General features: G+C 44.3%; 4 protein-coding genes across 7 annotated transcripts in view; 2 read left to right on the top strand and 2 right to left on the bottom strand.

Moving 5' to 3' along the window:
* LOC311585615 (uncharacterized protein) overlaps positions 1-17,741 on the bottom strand; it is a 167,198-nt gene that overhangs the window by 106,043 nt on the left and 43,414 nt on the right. The gene's annotated exons all lie outside the window — the stretch shown is intronic.
* LOC311585630 (zinc finger protein 431-like) overlaps positions 1-17,741 on the top strand; it is a gene marked incomplete at both ends in the record, with an annotated part of 107,426 nt that overhangs the window by 48,388 nt on the left and 41,297 nt on the right. The window lies entirely within an intron of this gene.
* LOC311585609 (uncharacterized protein) overlaps positions 1-17,741 on the top strand; it is a 55,793-nt gene that overhangs the window by 14,436 nt on the left and 23,616 nt on the right. The gene's annotated exons all lie outside the window — the stretch shown is intronic.
* On the bottom strand, positions 1,886-16,249 carry LOC311585610 (uncharacterized protein). Of its 4 annotated transcripts, none has more exons than XM_084761016.1 (4): positions 15,792-16,249; positions 8,631-8,757; positions 8,381-8,446; positions 1,886-7,258 (listed from the first exon to the last, which is right to left on the bottom strand). In XM_084761016.1, the coding sequence occupies exons 1-4, from the start codon at positions 15,861-15,863 to the stop codon at positions 5,469-5,471; spliced, it is 2,055 nt and encodes a 684-aa protein (XP_084617142.1). In that variant the 5' UTR covers positions 15,864-16,249; the 3' UTR covers positions 1,886-5,468. The 4 variants fall into 4 exon arrangements, with proteins under 4 accessions (XP_084617142.1, XP_084617145.1, XP_084617143.1 ...); XM_084761019.1 differs by having other exon boundaries at positions 15,861-16,249; XM_084761017.1 differs by lacking the exon at positions 15,792-16,249 and adding an exon at positions 15,388-15,777.

The raw sequence follows: 17,741 nt of genomic DNA, 5'->3' as shown, positions 1-17,741 counted from the left end.
TAGTGCTGGCCTCTGACCTGTAAGGACAGTCTGGCTCTCACTACCCAAAGGCACTCATCACAAATCTTACCAGTGCTTACAAAGAGAAGGGCTGGGGAGATGGCTCGGTTGGTAAAGTGTTTGCCATGCCGAGCATGAAGATCTGAGTTCCATGCCCAGAGCTCACGTCAAGCTGAGCATCACACATCTGTAATGTCAGTGCCGGGGAGGTGGACAATAGAATGTCTGTGGCTCAGTGACTGGCAGCCAGCCTAGCCAGACAGGTAAACTCCAAGTTCAGGGAGAGACCCTGACTCAAAACATAAGATGGAGACACTAAGACCTGGTGACAGCCTCTGGTCTCCCATGTGTAGTGACTGGGCAGGGGTGCATGCACACACACACACGCACACATACACACACACATGTGCACACACGCTTATGAATGCACGTGCATGCACACACACACACACCAGCACCTCTACTGTGAGATGGGAGGTTGAGACAGGAGAATTTTGCTAAAGTGTACATGCCTGGTAAGCCAAGAATATACAGCATCTTCACCCTCTGGCAACAGCGCTCTTTTCTGTGAAGTTTCCTGTACACTCAGGGTCGGCATCCCCGGCCTGTGTGGCTGTGCTGGCCCTTGCACACACTCCTGCTTGCCTGAGCACCACCGGGACCCTGGCTCCCTGAGTTTTACAGTGCAATGAATGGCTCCTCGCTGTCTCTGTAGGGTAGGGGACAGCTCTCAAGTAGAGTCTTGGTCTTCAGTCTCTCTTTTGAGATGGAGGTGACATCCTCCAGCCTGTACCACCGCACCCAGCTGCAAGGCAACACTCTTTGGCTTTGTTAGCGAGCCGAGTGAGCACACAGGTAGGGCTGGCAGGGTTGGGACGGCTGTGCTCCTTGGACCCTGGCCACAGAACCACATGCCACCCTCCCTGTGAACAGTCTCAGAATCTTCTCTGTACATCCTACGGGCCCCACACACGTGCCGGAAGGCGGGGAATTGGGAGCAGATGAAGACACAAGGCCAGCGTCTCCTATGGCTCTGGAATAGAGGCACTAAGCGGCAGCAAGGGTGAACTCCAGAATGCTGCCAGGGAGGCGGTGCACCAGGGGCCGACCTGCCAGGGAGGCAGTGCACCAGGGGCCAACCTGCCAGGGAGGCGGTGCACCAGGGGCCAAGTAACAGGGAGGCGGTGCACCAGGGGCCAAGTAACAGGGCCCAACTACTTTATGACGCCAGCACTGAGTTTTCTAAATGCACGCGCACCCGGCCTTCCTGCAGTGTGTTTGCGTTCGATGAGCTCATGGAGGCTGGGCGTTATTTTCCACACATGCTAAGTGCTCTGTGCCTGTCCCCCTGCCATTTTTCCCTCCTTGGTTAAACTCTAGGTCATTAAATCCCATGGAACTCCTATCAATTAATTGGGTTGTTAAGGAAGGGTCTCCCCATGTGGCCCGGCCAGTCGGAAACTCGTGATCTCCCTGCCACAGACCTGTACCGTGCCTGTTTATTCCTATTTTTATACAGGTACACTCCGCTTATGGTGCTGCTTTGTCTGTTTTATGAGACACAGTGTCTCAGGGGGATCAGGATGTCCCTGAAGTTTTGATCTTCCTGCCTCCACCAGCAGAATGCTGGGATTAGAGGTGAGCACCCCCAAACCCAGTTTATGCAGGACTGGGGATGGCTTTGTGCATGATAGGCAAGCACACTGCCAACTGAGCCGTGGCCCTAACCTTGGCACTCTATTCTGATGCCCTTATCAAGGGCTCGGGCTGGTGACTAAAATCCCAGTTGAAGTACCACTTCCTCAAAGATGCCAACCCCGCCCACCCTGAAATCCCCATTAAGAGCACACAGTGCCCGTGTTTCCTGTCCCAGGAGTACGTGCTAGGTGGACTCGGCTGCCCGTGCACTGTGCATCCTTGGCAGGGAAGGGTGGAGGAGCACAGAGCCGTTGGAGTCTGCTCGGTTCCTACGAAGAGGTAGCTGGGAGCCACCACACTCAGGAGATGGAGGCAGAGCCCTGGCATGAGGCAAAGGCCTCAAAGAGTCGGACTCGGAAGAAGACAGACGATCGCAATCACAGAGGACACAAGGATGCAGGCCTGGGCCACCCAGATGGCCACCAGAAGGTAAGGGCACTTGCTATGCAACTTGAGCTGGGTCCCTGGAACCCATGTAAAAGTGCAAGGAGACACCTCTTCAAGGTCATCGTCTGGTCTCCAGGCCCACAGGCGGGTCACACAGACAGACAGACAGACAGACAGACAGACAGACACACCAGAACAAAAACTAAGGGCTTGACAAACACGCATGCACCCAAGTCCACATGAGCTCTTAGCGGACGGTCAGGAGTCCTTAAACCATTCCTGCGGTCTGCTGGCTTTAAAACGCCTTCACACACACAGGTTCCGTTTCTGACCCACAACATTCCCTTCAGAACGCGCCCATCAGAACCCTCCGGGGTGGCCTGGCTGCAGCACCCGCCTTCTCTCTCCTCTGCCTCCCACCCAGGCCCCACCACAGTCCAGGAGGCCTTGAGAAGCTCTGCAGGAGAATTCAGCCTAACCCTGCCATAGTTTTTTCAGATTCCTCAGGCTCCAGATAAGCTGCCCCAGAACCGCCAGGAAGCGGAAGGCCTCTTTGGCTTTGATATGCTTCCAGGCCAGCAGGGAACATGGAGAAGCCCAGCCCATCCTTCAGGTAGTCCAAGAATTCGACCTGACCCAGCACAGACACCATGTGAGCTGACTCATGGTCTCCCATGGTGACACACTCAGTATGGCTACCTGTCCATTACAGCAGGCCTGACTTCAGCACACACACCCATGCGCCCCTGGTGCATTAGGACAAGGCTGGCAAGAGTGCGATGCCCACAGGGGTGCACTGCACTTTCTATATACCAGGCATGGACAAGAATGTTTCTTCTTCTTCTTCTTTTTAATAATTACTTAATTTCATTCTATATGCATTGGTCTGAAGGTGTCAGAATCCCTGGAACTGGAGTTACAGACAGTTGTGAGCTGCCGTGTGGGTGCTGGGAATTGAACCCGGATCCTCAGGAAAAGCAAACAGTGCTCTTAACTGCTGAGCCATCTCACCAGTCCCCAACTTGAGTATTTCTAACATACCTCTTGCAGTTCCTGTAATTCCCTTCACAGTCGGTAGTGGGCCCAGCCCACAGATGGGGAGACAGGGGTTCCGAACCTAGGATATTTGCCCAAAGACACCCAGTTTACCCAACTAAGCCAAATCTTTTTTCCTTCCTGCTTCCCTTTTCTTTTGGGACAGGGTCTCACATAGGCCAAGTTGGCCTTGAACTAGCTGAAGGCTGATCCTCCTGTTTTCACTGCCCAGGTGCTGGGACTACAGCAACACGCTCCCCGCCCAGTGAATGAGGTGCTGGGGTGACTGCAGAGTCCAGCACGAACTACTCAGGCTTGCTACCAACTGAAATTTATCTGCAGCATGGAGTTTTCCATGGTTCAGTGTTTCCCTACTAGTATCATCTGTAGGGCTGGACTTGTGGCTAGGTACTGTTTAAACTTGGTTTTGTTGTATGATATCTTGTGTTCTCATCCATGATGATTGATATTTTGGTGGGTAGAGTAGTCTGGGTTGCATCTGTGGCCTCTTAGGGTCTACTGGCACCGGTCCAGACCCTTCTGGCCTTCATAGTGTCTGTTGAGAAGTCAAGTGTATTTGTAATAGGTTTGCCTTTCCTATGTGACTTGGCCTTTTTCTCTTGCAGCTTTTAATGTTCTTTCTTTGTTCTGCACATTAGTGTTTTGACTATTGGAGTTCTGTAGGCTTCTTCTATTTTCACAGACATCACTTTCTTTATTTTAGTGAAATTTTCTTCCATGATTCTGTTCAAAATATTGTCTGGGCTATGGAGGTTGGAGGCTTTTCTTTCTTTTATTCCTAGTATTCTTAGGTTAGGTCTCTATATGCTGTAAAGATTTCTTGGATGTTTTGTTTCAGAAATGTTTTGTTTTTTAACATTTTCTTTGGCTGACATATCAAATACTCCATCTGTATCTTCTACACTTGGGATTCTCTCTTTCATCTCCTGTGTTCAGTGGGTGTTGCTTGTGTCAGCAGTGTCTGTTCTCTTCCCTTGCTTTTCCTTTTTCAGGATTGCCTCAGACTGTGTTTTCTTTCTTGCTTCTAATTCACCTTTTTGGTCTTGAATAGCTTTATCATTTCTTTTTCCTGTTTAATTGTATATTCTTGTAATTCTTTATAGGATTTAGTCATTCCTTCACCTGTTTCAATGCATTTTCCTGTATCTCCTTGAGAGACTTAGTTTCCTCCTTGAAGGCTTCTATCATTTTTAGCAGCCCAGATTTGAAATCTTCTTGCATTTCAGGGATGCTAGTATTTCCCAGGGTAGCTTTGGGAGGACTGCTGGCTTCCAGCCCTGTCAGAGGGCTCAAGGTTTGTTTCCTGTGTTCTCACACTGCTTTCTAGCCATCTGGTAGTTTCTGTTGTTAGCAGGACAGAAGGTCCCTCCAATCAAGTCAATATCTGTGTCCAAGGTGGGAAGCAGGTAAAGAAAGCTCCAAGCCAAAGGCTGCTTGCTAAGAATCCCCAGAGGCCACTCTAGTATAGCAGACGATTTATGTTAGAGCCTAAAACCAGCTCAGATATGCTGGGTTCTCTGTCTCTGCCCCAGTTGGTGCAGGTAAGTGAGAAGCAAGCTGAGAGATCCCTATCCGAAAGCCGCTCAGGTGCCCAACAGGCCTCCTTGGTACATGGACACACAGTGGACAATGTGACTTTTGGTCCAAGCCTTACTCACTTTTGCTGATTTAACGTCTATGTCCAAAATGGGCCAGGCTGGTGAGGAGCCAGTGGAAAGAGAGCCACACTCAAAGCTACTCAGATACCCCACTGGCTTCATCTGCTGATTTCCTGTGTGTCCTGGATCGGCCAGGAGAGAGAGTCAAGACGAAAGCTGCTCGCGTGTCCCTGAAGCCTCCTCAGGGTGGTGGGTAATGTGGGGTGCAGCCCATGCCCACCTCATCTCTGCTGGTTAACTGTCTGTGTCCAAGATAGGCCGTGCAGGTGAGGAGTGGGCAGAGAGTAATCCAAGCCTGAAGCTTCAACATATTAAATCCACTTATTACATTGTTTATTTCCTGTATATTTCCATGACTCTTAAGATAACTGTCATTCATGTTTAAAGACATTGCTTACATTCATAGGGTTTCTCTGCAGTATGTGTTTTTTTTTTAATGTATTACAATATGACCATGATGTACAAAGGTCTTATCACATTGGTTACATTCATAGGGTATCTCTCCAGGATGTATACTTTTATGTATTAGGAGACAGGCTATTATGTGCAAAAGCACTATGACATTACTAATATTCATAAGGTTTTAATGAAAGTATAAGTTCTTTCATGCCTTTGAAGAAAACTGTGCTGTCCAAAGGCTTTACCACACGAATTACATTCATAAAGTTTCTATCGCGTATGAATAGTTTCATGCCTTTGAAGACTACTGTGCCGAGAAAACGCTTTCCCACATTGATTACATTCATAAGGCTTTTCTCCTGTATGAATTTTTTCATGCATCTGAAGAGAACAGTTCCATGCAAAGGCTTTACCACATTGACTGCATTCATAAGGTTTCTCTCCGGTATGAATTCTCTCATGCATTTGAAGAGAACTTTGCTGTGCAAAGGCTTTACCACATTGAACACATACATAAGGTTTCTCTCCTGTATGAAGTCTTTCATGCATCTGAAGATTCCTGTGACATGCAAAGGCTTTACCACATTGATTACATTCATAAGGTTTCTCACCTGTATGAAATCCTTCATGCCTTTGAAGAAGACTGTGCTGAGAAAAGGCTTTACCACATTGATTACATTCATAAGGTTTCTCTCCGGCATGAATTCTACTATGCATTTGAAGAGAACTCTGCCGTGCAAAGGCTTTACCACATTGCTTACATTCATAAGGTTTCTCTCCAGTATGAATTCTTTCATGCATTTGAAGATAACTGTGCCATGCAAAGGCTTTACCACATTGGTTACATTCATAAGGTTTCTCTCCTGTATGAGTTCTTTCATGCCTTTGAAGATGAAATTGCTGTGCAAAGGCTTTGCCACATTGATTACATTCATAAGGTTTCTCTCCTGTATGAATTCTCTCATGCATTTGAAGATGAAATTGCTGTGCAAAGGCTTTGCCACATTGATTGCATTCATAAGGTTTCTCTCCTGTATGAATTCTTTCATGCACTTGAAGAGAACTGTGCTGTGCAAAGGCTTTACCACATAGATTACATACATAAAGTTTTTCTCTTGTATGAATTTTTTCATGCTTCTGAAGATTCCTGTGACATGCAAAGGCTTTACCACATTGATTACATTCATAAGGTTTCTCTCCTCTATGAATTCCTTCATGCATTTGAAGAAGACTAGGCTGAGAAAAGATTTTACCACACTGATTACATTCATAAGGTTTCTCTGTGGTATGTATTCTACTATGTATTTGAAGATGACAGTGTCGTGCAAAGGCTTTACCACATTGATTACATTCAAAAGGTTTCTCTCCAGTATGAATTCTTTCATGCCTTTGAAGATGAATGTGCTGTGCAAAGGATTTACCACATTGATTACATTCATAAGGTTTCTCTCCAGTATGAATTCTTCCATGCCTTTGAAGGGAACTGTGCCATGCAAAGGCTTTACCACATTGACTACATTCATAAGATTTCTCTCCTGTATGAGTTCTTTTATGCCTTTGAAGATGACAGTGCCATGAAAAGGCTTTACCACAATGATTACATTTATAAGGTTTCTCACCTGTATGAATTATTTTATGCCTTTGAAGAGAACTGTGACCTGCAAAGTCTTTACCATATTGCCTCCATTCATAAGATTTTTCTCTTGTAAAATTTCTTTCATGTCTTTGAAGATGACTCTGACATACAATGGCTTTAACACACTGATTACATTCATATGGTTTCTTTCCAATATGATTTCTTTCATCCTTCTGAAGATGACCTTGACATGCACCACTTCTACAACACTGGTTATCTTCATGGGTTATTTGTTCAGTGTGTGTTCTTTTATGTATTTGGAGACTACTGTGATGTGCAATGGCTTCACCATATTGAATGTCTTCCTTTGCTTTCTCTCCAGTATCAGTACTTTTATACCTCTGAGGATGACTGTGATGTGCAAACAATTTACCAGGTTGAGTAAATTCAGAGGGTTTTTTCTCTGCTATGACTTTTTTCATTCCTGCAAAGATAATTGGCACAAGTGAAAATTTTAACACAGATATTAGATTGATGAATATTTTCATCTGTGTGATTTAATTTGACATTTTGGTCTAGTTGTAAAGAAGAATTGGATATTATGGAATGTTCACTTCGCTTACTTTCATGGCGTTCCCATTCATTATGGGTTGTTTTGCATCTTTGAAGATAACTGTGATGGTAAGAGCATTGATTACATGAACTACATTTACAACATCCTTTTAATATGTAAGATTTTCATATATTGGAAGAGAAATGGTAGAACTCAGAGCTCTACCACAATGATTGCATTCATAAATTTTCCTATAGTGTGACTCATATTATATTTGCAAAGTGAACTGAGAGAAACAGAAGAATTTCTCATTCCTATTACTAAAGAGGATTTTGTATAGCATAAGTTTTTGGATTTATTGCCAATTAAGTTAGAAAACCAATTAATTGTAAACTTGTATTAAATTCAGAAAGTCTAGGCACAATGGGGACTACTACATATCTCCTTATTATACCTCTAAGCCCATGAGGGTAGCATTCATTGTGACATATGACATACGTAATAAAGGAGAATAACAAATGAAAGGTTCTCCACTGCAGTCACACAGTTTGCCGTTTGATTTCCTTATAGAAATATGGTATAAGGATTAAAGTTTCTCCACAGTAACATCTGTGCCTCTCATAAACTACCACTCACTAAAATTTGCAACATTCCTGCAGATAAGATGAGGAAAACAAGCTTTATTATGGAGTATTTGATTACTAGCTGTTTTGAACACAGACTTATTGCCTATGCAATGGGCTTCGCCTCTGCAATAGCTAAGTGATATGAGACTAAACACATTGGCAGTTGTATAGTCTAGCTCTCATGGGGCTGTGATTCAAATGGTGATGTCTGTTAATGCATGGTTTTCTTGTCTTCTGTCTTAAAGAAATGCTTTGCAAACATAAACCAGATACTTGCGTTTGAGGTACATGGTTTTGTGAGAATTTAATAATCATCAATATACCTAAGGCAGTGGTAACAATGCACTGTTGAATTTCCACAAAACTTGCAGGACACATTAAAATTTCTGTAGAGGCACATGTGTATCAACTTGTATATGCTAATTACCTTTTATGTCCTCTTGACTATTGAAAATGTTCTTAAGAATTGTATTGCGGTCTTCCCAATTGTAGCCTAAAATGTAATAGAAACTGATTAATTTGGTTTTTTTGGAAATTGGGCAAATTTTAATTTACTATCTTCAGTAAACATTATAAACATCACTGATTTATTTACCTCATTCTCAATTGAACTTACAATGAATCAAAGAAACAGTTGTCTTTACATTTTAAAAAGAAAGAAGAAATCACTGTCTCACCTATATCAGTGAGGTTTCTATATGTCTCCAGCATCACATCTTTGTAGAGTCTCTTCTGGGAAGGATCCAGCAAAGCCCACTCTTCCAGAGTGAAGTCCATATGCACATCATTGTAGGTCACTGCATCCTATAACACCACATACGTGTATGTAAGACAAAGCATGATTGTACAACACTGTAAATGTATACATCGTTGACAATAGACTCATGTAATTCTGATGCTTTTTCCACATATTTTCTGACACAGATGTTCTAATGTAATCACTAAGGCATTTCAGATAGAAGTTGAATAATGATGTTCACTTCCATCATTCCTGCACCCCTTGAACGGGATACAGCCTTGCAAGAGAAATGCCCATCAACAGACATAGAGAGAGAGAAACAGAGAGACAATCAAGCAGAGCAACAGTACTGAACTCACATCACAGAAACTGTATGAGCAACTGCTAACTATAAATACGGCGGGAAGGCTGGGTGTATTTTTTTATGCCTGTAATCCCAGCACTCAGGAGACAGAGGCAGGTGTATCTCTTTGAGGTATGTGCTGGCCTACACTATGCAGTGAGATTCAGCACAGCATGAGGTTCATATGAAGACCCTGACTTCTCTCAAAGAAAATCAAGTAATCAAACAAAAAAAGACAGAAAGAACTCAGAGGTGTTTACTGAACTTCCTACAAAGTAATACACATTCACTCCAGCTCTGTATTCATCTTCCAGAAACCTCAAATGCCCCAGTTTAAAAATGTAACATCAATAACATCTCTCTAATAGAAAATGCATGTTTACGCAGTTACAAATGGACAGATGGATGTATGAGCAATATAAATATTTATCATAAATAAGCCACATATGGAAAGAGACATGGTACACCAGAGCTCTTGTTGGTTCTGAGAATAATTGGAGTCCACTGCCAGTATTTAGATTAGAGGCTCACAATTCCTTATTATACCATTGTTAGATTTCTGAGGCCATCTTCTGACTATTGTGAGCATCAGGCACACATCATGTACTTATTCATGCATACAGGCAAAATACACATTTATTCAAAAAATTCAAAACAACTGCAACAGAGAGAAAGAATGTCAGACACCTGAAAGCCAATCATGTAAAAGGCTCATTTAGTATTAATGTCATAAACACAGGCCATCCTGAGAAATAAAATATACTCTATGACACATTTCAAAATTCAAGACGAGGATGAAAATAAATATAACAGCATATGCTTGCATATACCTACACACCAATTCCATCTGCTAATAATATTAAAACAAAACAAGCCAGGCATTTTGGCTCACATCAAACCTCAGTACTCTGTAGACAGAGTCAGATGGATCTCTAAGTTCAAGGCCTGATTGGTCTACATGACATACTTTCTGGAGAACAAGGGCTACACAGAGAAATTTTGTCTTCAAAATAAAAACAAATAACCACAAAAAATGTAAAAATTATCATTCTCGGCAAATAGCAATGAACAGCTTTTACTGATCCTTATGTGATTTAGGGATAGAGTGTACAATACTCAGACCATGACAGCACAAGATGGAAGCTGCCCGATGAGTTTCAATCACAACACAGTAGACACAAAGAACAAGAAATGGGTTGAATGTATACACACTCAAATCTCATCCCCAATAAGGAATTTAGAAAGACTTCTCTTATGGAAGCTTCCATAAGCTCCACAAAGAATGCCCCCAAACAAAGGCAAGTATTAAAGACATCACCCTAACTGGAAGCTTTTTGATTGAATCAACTACACTCTGACCCTGGTTACCACAGGCTCATGGTCATCCCATGATGAAAACACATTGAGTCTAGATTCGATGATCCTACTGGTCTCCAGCAGCCCGCACAGTGTTCAAATGTCCAAAGGCTCCTTTGACAGTCATGGCAATCTCCTGACTGCCACATCTTGTAAAATCAGAAAAGAAGCAATATCTTCAGAACATACAATGGCACAGAAGAGCTGTTCCCATCCCAATAAAGAACAATGCGTACACAGTGAGGGAAGACTGGACCAACAAAAGTAAACCAACAGGGCAAACACCAAATCATGTCCGTCTGACTCAGACATATGGGGCTTCAGTTTCAAAGGGCACAGTCAGCCCTATGCACACAAGTTCTCAAATATCCACCAGTTTGTTTATTTCCACTCCCTACATGCATCTCTCCATGGCAGATTTCTCATAGTTTTGATATCTCAACATCTTATGCTCTCAAAATTCGACTTGGGCTTCATCCTCAAAGATTCATGCAATAAACTCTCAGTATCCTCATTGAACATCTGATTCTCCTAAAGAGAAATCACTAGAAAAGTCCTGAACTGAAACAAGTGGAAAGATCCAGGACCTTTTTTGTTTTTGTTGGTGTTTTGACACAATGTTTCTCTGTGTAAATTTAGCTATCCTGGACTCCCTTTGTAGACCACAGCGATCCACCAGCCTCTGCCACCCAAGTGCTCGGATTAAAGGCATATTCCACCACACAGGGTTCAGGACCTTAACTTTTGTATCTCCCTTGTTTCCATAACCGGTAAAGCATGAAGGATCCTGTCAAGTTGGCTTCTAAATTCTGATGGGCTGTACCATACTGGACCACACTTGTAGCAGATTTTATAGGAATTTCCTTTCTGAGAGTAGGAATCACTTTGTGTATCTTCCATTCATTCAAAGCTTAGAAGTAGAAAGTGTTAACCTTAGGGCACCTTCTTCAGCTTCTAATACACAGCAAGGCCCTTCTCTTTAATGGTGATAATGTCCTTGAAAATCCCTGCCTCTGTCTCATCATTTGACGGCCACCTGCACCTACATACTGCTGTTTGTCTCTACAAACCACAGGCTTTGCGTTTATCTCAGCCTCTCTTGTTGCTTATTTTCACTGTTGTCCTGAATGAGTCACTAGTAATAATAATCCAACAGATTCAAGATTCTGTCTAAGAAATCAACCCATTATTTTTAAATTCTGCTTTACTCAATTCCTCAGGGCATGGGCAGAATTAGAATGTTTCGGGGCCAAAATGTCACAGAAATGACCTCTAGCTAAATCCTTTCCAGGAGTCTATTTTTCCACAGAAACCCTATGACCTCAACTTTCTACGTCTGCATTATCTCGACACTCTGCTCTCCCGTGTCCTACAAGAACAGCAGACTAAGTTCTGTCTACAGCTTTACATGCCTTTTCCATATCAAGTCTTTCTGTGGTCCACGTTCCTTCAAAAGATAAGATTCCCAGGTTCTGCCCAGCATCAAAATAAGTTTTTGTGTGCCATGCCTAGAGCCACAGTGAACTTCAACATCACAGCATGTGGGGGCACTTTACCAACCAGGCCCAGGAAAAATTTGCCACAATTCCTGCTGCTCATCTGCCTGCTCCTCCCTTTGTGGGCAGTGACTCTGCAGTCACCATGCTGTGACTCGGCAGCTTTCCTAGGCTTCCCTCACAACACCTAGCACCCTCCATCAGAGCCCATCACACGGATCCATTCAAGCCCACTCAGACACACACATCAACTTTAAGTCTATAGTGACATGGAGCTGACTTGGGCACCAGAAAGTACCAGACTGCTCTTCTTCTTGCAGACATGCCTGGAGGCTCTGATTGGCCAGTCAGGTTTGAGTGACATGAGCATCTCACTTAGGATGTGATTGTGCTTGAAGGGACACAGCATAATAGTTCCAGGCTCAGGCTTCCAGTCCAGGGCCCTACCTTTTCCAGATCTCTAGAGATTTGCCTTTAAGTAGCACTCCTGCCTCACCTCAGAGAGCCTACCCATCTTGGTCAGAGACCAAGACCCAGGCAGGACACACCACTCCAGCTAGCTTTGCTCAGCAGCCTGGTTCTCTCATTTGTGGCCAGTGACCGTTCATGCACCATGCCAGGACTTTAGAATTTGTTTGAGCTTCCCTCTTGAATCCCAGCAGCAGCACTCAGAGAGCAATGCACCAGAAATATTTGATCCTGCTCAGCTAGAGAGCAAAGCCTGCACTATAGCATCTGGTAAAACCCTCTTACTAGCCTGACTGCCAGGTCCTCCTGAAGTCCCTGATAGTCCAGTGACTCTTAAGTGACACTTTCCTTAAAGTTAGATTATGCTGAAGGGACACTGCCCTGACAGGAGCATTCCAGTCCAGCACCAGAACTTTTCCAGAGACACAAGAGATTTGCATTTCAGCAGCGCTTGTGCCTGTCCTCCAATAGCCTAGCTATCAGTCATCCCACACAGCGATTTACTCTGTTGACAATGGCCTGAGATGCTCTTGGTTAGGGAATTTAATCACAACAGGAGAAACACAAGTTAAAATTTAAAAAAAAAAAAAGGTACCTAAAATTGATTTTGTTTGTGAGAAGGACCTGGTAATGTTGGCTTCTGGAGGATTGTTTAAAGTGTCAGGGATTTAGATGGTAAAACCCTTAGAAAGCTGTACACACAGGCTAACAGGAAGTTCTGACAACACTAGAAAGATGGGAGAGTTGAGAGGGATGCAGACAGTGGAGGTCAAGGTAATAAATAGGATTTTACTGGAAAAATGGCTCCAATAAAATTTTGGCTAGAGGTCATTTGTGTGCCATTTTAGTCCTGACTCTGTCTGTACTCTCCCCATGTCCTGAGAAATTGAGAAAGGCAAAATTCAAAAGTAATTGGGGGATTTCTTGGACAAAATATTGATCCTGTTGGATGGTTACTACTGATAATCCATTCAGGTCTACGGTGAAAATGAAACAATTTGGCCAGAAAGAAGTAAAAAATCTTTCGTAGAAAAAAAAAATAGCACTAGTTAGTATGAGAAGGCAGTTAAATTGTAAAGAAAAGGCAGAGATTTTCAAGTTATTTAGTCCCATTAAGGAATTGAGGAATGATTCCTGTCTGATGACAGTTGAGCTAGGCAGCCTTCTATTAGAATAGCAAAAATCACTAAGAATCACTGCCCTGACCTCCCCCCGCCCCCATATCTAATTTTGCTTTATCCTTGATCTCCTGGCTATTCAGACTCAGGTTCTGGCGACGCAGGCAGTGCTGGGCATGGTGCTAGACCAGTAATTTTGGCTGTCCACTGGCCCAAGTTCTGAGACACTAACACCCCAGCACATACGCAGGCAGGACAAATTGTAGGTCTAAGGTTTTGTGTCTGTGTAGGGGACGGGCTATATGGCCAATGTTCTTCCATCTTGTCAGAGCCTAGGTTCCTATTTCTCCAGCAGTCTGCCATTTACCAGAAACCAGCTGACCCTGTCATGGTTCAGCAGTTAGACACCCGTTGTGGTTTATTTTAGGAGATTGTCATTCTAAGACCCCGGAGCTACTCCATTCTGGCTATAAACTAGCTTTTCCAGTAAGACTACTGGTAAGGTCAGATTAAAGGCCAGCTGCCAGCGAGCAGCAGTTCCAGGAACTTTTTCCTGACTAACCAGATTTTCACAACTTCTTTTTCTCTCTGGAATTTCTCCCTCTTCTGTGATTATAGCAGGTGTAAAGGTAGACACCTGCTGGAGCATTCCAGAGTTAGGTATCCATAGCAACCATTGCTTACGCAAATACCCATGCCTCTGTGCCTATAAAAACTCTAAAAATTTTCACTAAAGGGGGTTTGATCAGAATCCAGACTTGCCCCCTTCTTTGTGTCTTCTGTTCTGTTCCTATACAGGAAAATTCTCCTCCTGAGCGTCAGTGGAACCCCGGAGAGCTGGGGCAGTTAGAGGAGTGTCCTTTGCATGAAGATGGGCTTAGTGGCTGGTCAGAGTAAGGGGTGACTCCTTTGCCATGCTTTAGAGCCAAATGTCTGGACAAGCATATGCATCCCAGCATCCTAACGTCTAACAGGCTGGGTGAGCATACTACTTATCTGTGGGGTATTTTGGAGGCAGTCCTCCCTCACCTAAATCCTACTTGGTGTCTCTTACTGTTTGCTAAGCATTGGTAAATGTGGGAAGGATTGTAAGCTTTGTCACAGGTGAAAGGAGTCTTGGCAGGCGTTGCCCTTGGACACACCACGGATACTCCCTGAGAAGAACCTTGAGATAGACTGAGTGGAGCCATCCTCGGCCTGTAAATCAGGGAGCAGCCCGGGGAATCCATCTGGATTATTGTGTTTCTAATCTACCGTCAATGGGAGAAGGACACCGGCCCTTGACCGTGAGAGACAGGCAGAGAGGACAAGAGGGACAGCAGGTTCAGACAGGGCTTGAGCACACATGGATCGGGAAAAGGCTCAGCTAACTGGCCGGACCAGCGCACAGGTCAGAGACCCGTCCAGTGCAACAGATACCGGAAGGTTCACTGTTGTTTCCTTTTAACCCTTTTCCCCTCTTTTGTACACTACTTGGGTTGTATAATAAAGTTTAATTTTTAAGAAACAGAGCCAATAGGTAAATGCTTTCCATCATCAATTCTACGTTCTCTATCACAGCTTAACACTGCAGTGCTCCCCAACGCATGTGATGCCTTTTACAACCTCCACAAAATTAACTCCAAATGGATCTTACACCTCAATGTTAAAGTCTAAGGGCAGAACTTGTAAAAGATCTTAGAGAAACTAAGGTTCTCTGAGTTTGGCATCCAGCCTGAGATGTTTCTATGCCACAGTCCTGACCCAAAAGCTTTGCCCAAATGCAGTCCCTAAAGTGAAGTTATTCAAAGGCCACAGCAGGGTCCAGGAAGTGACTAGGACCACAAGGGACCTCACAGGTGGCCCAATCTGGCCTATGCTTACCACACAACCCCAAGGAGGAAGCACCACACCACACCAGCGGCTGCTGCTCACCTTCCTGCTCTTCCCCGTGGTGGGCAGCGACCCTGAGTTCGCCATGCCACAATTTTGAAGCTTGCCTGAGCTTCCTTCACAGCGCCCAGCAGCAGTGCTCAAAGCACAGCACACCAACCCATTCAAGACAGCTCAGCTTTCCAGCTGAACCTGCGGCTCAGCGCCCGGCAGAACCCGCCTTCTCTGTGTGCTGGCAGGCCACCTGGAGGCCCTGATTGGACGCCAAAGTCTTGAGTGACACGAGCACCTCCCTTAGGGTGAGACTGTGCCGCTCGAGGGACACCTCATATTTTTTACAGGCCCAGACTTCCAGCCCATTTCCAGATAGGAAGAGATCTGCGTTTCAGCAGCGCTAGTGTCTGTCCTCCAAAAGCGAAACCCTCTTTTTTCCACGCGAGACTCACCTCACCTCTCCTGCAAGCTCTGCTCAGCAGCCTGCTGCTCCCTTCCGGGGACAGTGACCCTCCACTCACCATGTCGGGATGTTGGAACTTGCTCGAGCTTCCTCACAACAGTCAGCAGCAGAGCTCAGAGCACAGCACAGCAAACTTCTCAAGCCGGCTCAGCTTCTGAGCTGAAACTGCAGCAGGGCTCCGAGAAGAACCCGCCTCCGCGTTTGACTGGCAGGTCTAACTGGAGGCCCTGATTGGCCAGTTCATCGTAAGTGACATAAATGCTTCCTTTAGGGCTAGAGTGTGCTGCAGGGACGCAGAACCGCGGTTTCTGGCCCCAGGCTTCCTATCCAGGGACAACCCTTTTCCAGAAGTGCAGAGGTTTGCATTTCAGTAGCACTGCCCTCCAATAGCCTTAACGTCGTCTTTCGGACTAGCCTAGGGAGGACCCACCACTTGAGCTTCCTCCGCTCAGCCACAGGCTGAGCCTCCTGTTTGGGCACAGAGACCCTGACTTCACTATGTCACAGCACCCAGCAGGCACCTCCCCTTCTTCCTCCTGTACCTAGGTGGGTAACTTGCAGAGCCCATTACTCAATTGGCAGTCGAGTTATCAATCGGTCTCACAATTAAAGAGAGATTTTAGGAGACACGACTTCTGTTTTGTTTCTTCACGCTGGGTTCATGCAAACTCCTGCAATGTGTTACCTGGTAGAATCAGGCAACCCTGGAGAAAAGAGGGAAACCTAGCATCCTCTGTAGAGCACTGTTAACTGCAGCTCTTCCTCAGTGGGAAAGTGAAAAACAAATACACGGCTGTGTTAGTCAAGGTTCCCCAGGTGAATACAGCTGATAGAATGAGCCGCTCTGTGTATGTGGAAAGGGGGTTTCCGTCTCACTGGCTGTGGTCCACTAGTCCAACAGTGGCTGACTAACAATGGAGAGTTGAGGAATCCAGTAGACGTTCAGTCCGTGTGTCTGGATGTGTCCGTTGGTCTTCAGTAGATAGCAGAATCCCAAAGAAGAAGCCGCTAATGTCAGTAAGAGATGAACTTACTAGCCAGAGCTAGGGCAAGCAGACAAAGTGAAAGAACTGTCGTTTGCAATGTCCTTCATGTATGTAGGATGCCACCAGAAGCTATGGCCTAGATTAAAGGTGAATTTTATCACCTCAGAGATCCAGATTAAACAAGAGTTTTCCTACTCCAAATGCTATGATTAAGGAAAATTCCCCGTGTTAGCCTTGACTGTCCTGGACTCTCTTTGTAGACCAGGCTGGCCTGGAACTCACAGCGATCCACCTGCCTCTGCCTCTGTAATTCTGGGATTAAAGGCATGCACCACCATGCCTCTCTAAAATATTTCTTTTTACCTTACAACATTTTGATGGTTGCTTTCTGCTTTGAGACACTACAACAACAGTCACATTTTGATTTTCTTTTCTTTTCTTTTCTTTTTCTTTTTTCTTTTTCTTTTTTCTTTTTTCTTTTTCTTTTTTTTTTTTTTTTTTTGTCCTCTGGAGTGAGGTGATACTATGGAAGTGAGTATTTAATCAGCATGACCTCAAATTCATGAATGTGAATTTGCTTCCAAAATTCTGGCAATAATGGCATGCGCTACCATACTTGGCAATATTCACTTTTGAAAATGATTGTACATGAACTGGTGGAAAACATCTGAAATGACATTAAGATATTGCCCTATTCTCCAATGTTCCTTTTTATCTGTTATTTAATTTTCTTCTTCTTTTTCAATGTGTGTGTTTATATTTACTATGTAGCACAGTATTTCTCAAAATGACACTGATCATCACGGCCCTGTGCTCTACGTGCTGGGATTAAAGGAATGCACTACTATGCCCAGCTTCAACAATACGTTTTATTGCAAGTTCTCCTTTATATTTCAAAAAAATAAAAGTCATTATATTCAGTGTATGAGTCTTTGGCCTGTGGATATGACTTT

This window comes from Acomys minous (genome assembly GCF_964271855.1).
Source record: "Acomys minous genome assembly, chromosome: 16".
Lineage (NCBI taxonomy): Eukaryota > Metazoa > Chordata > Mammalia > Rodentia > Muridae > Acomys > Acomys minous.
This window is presented reverse-complemented; position numbering and strand designations above follow the sequence as displayed.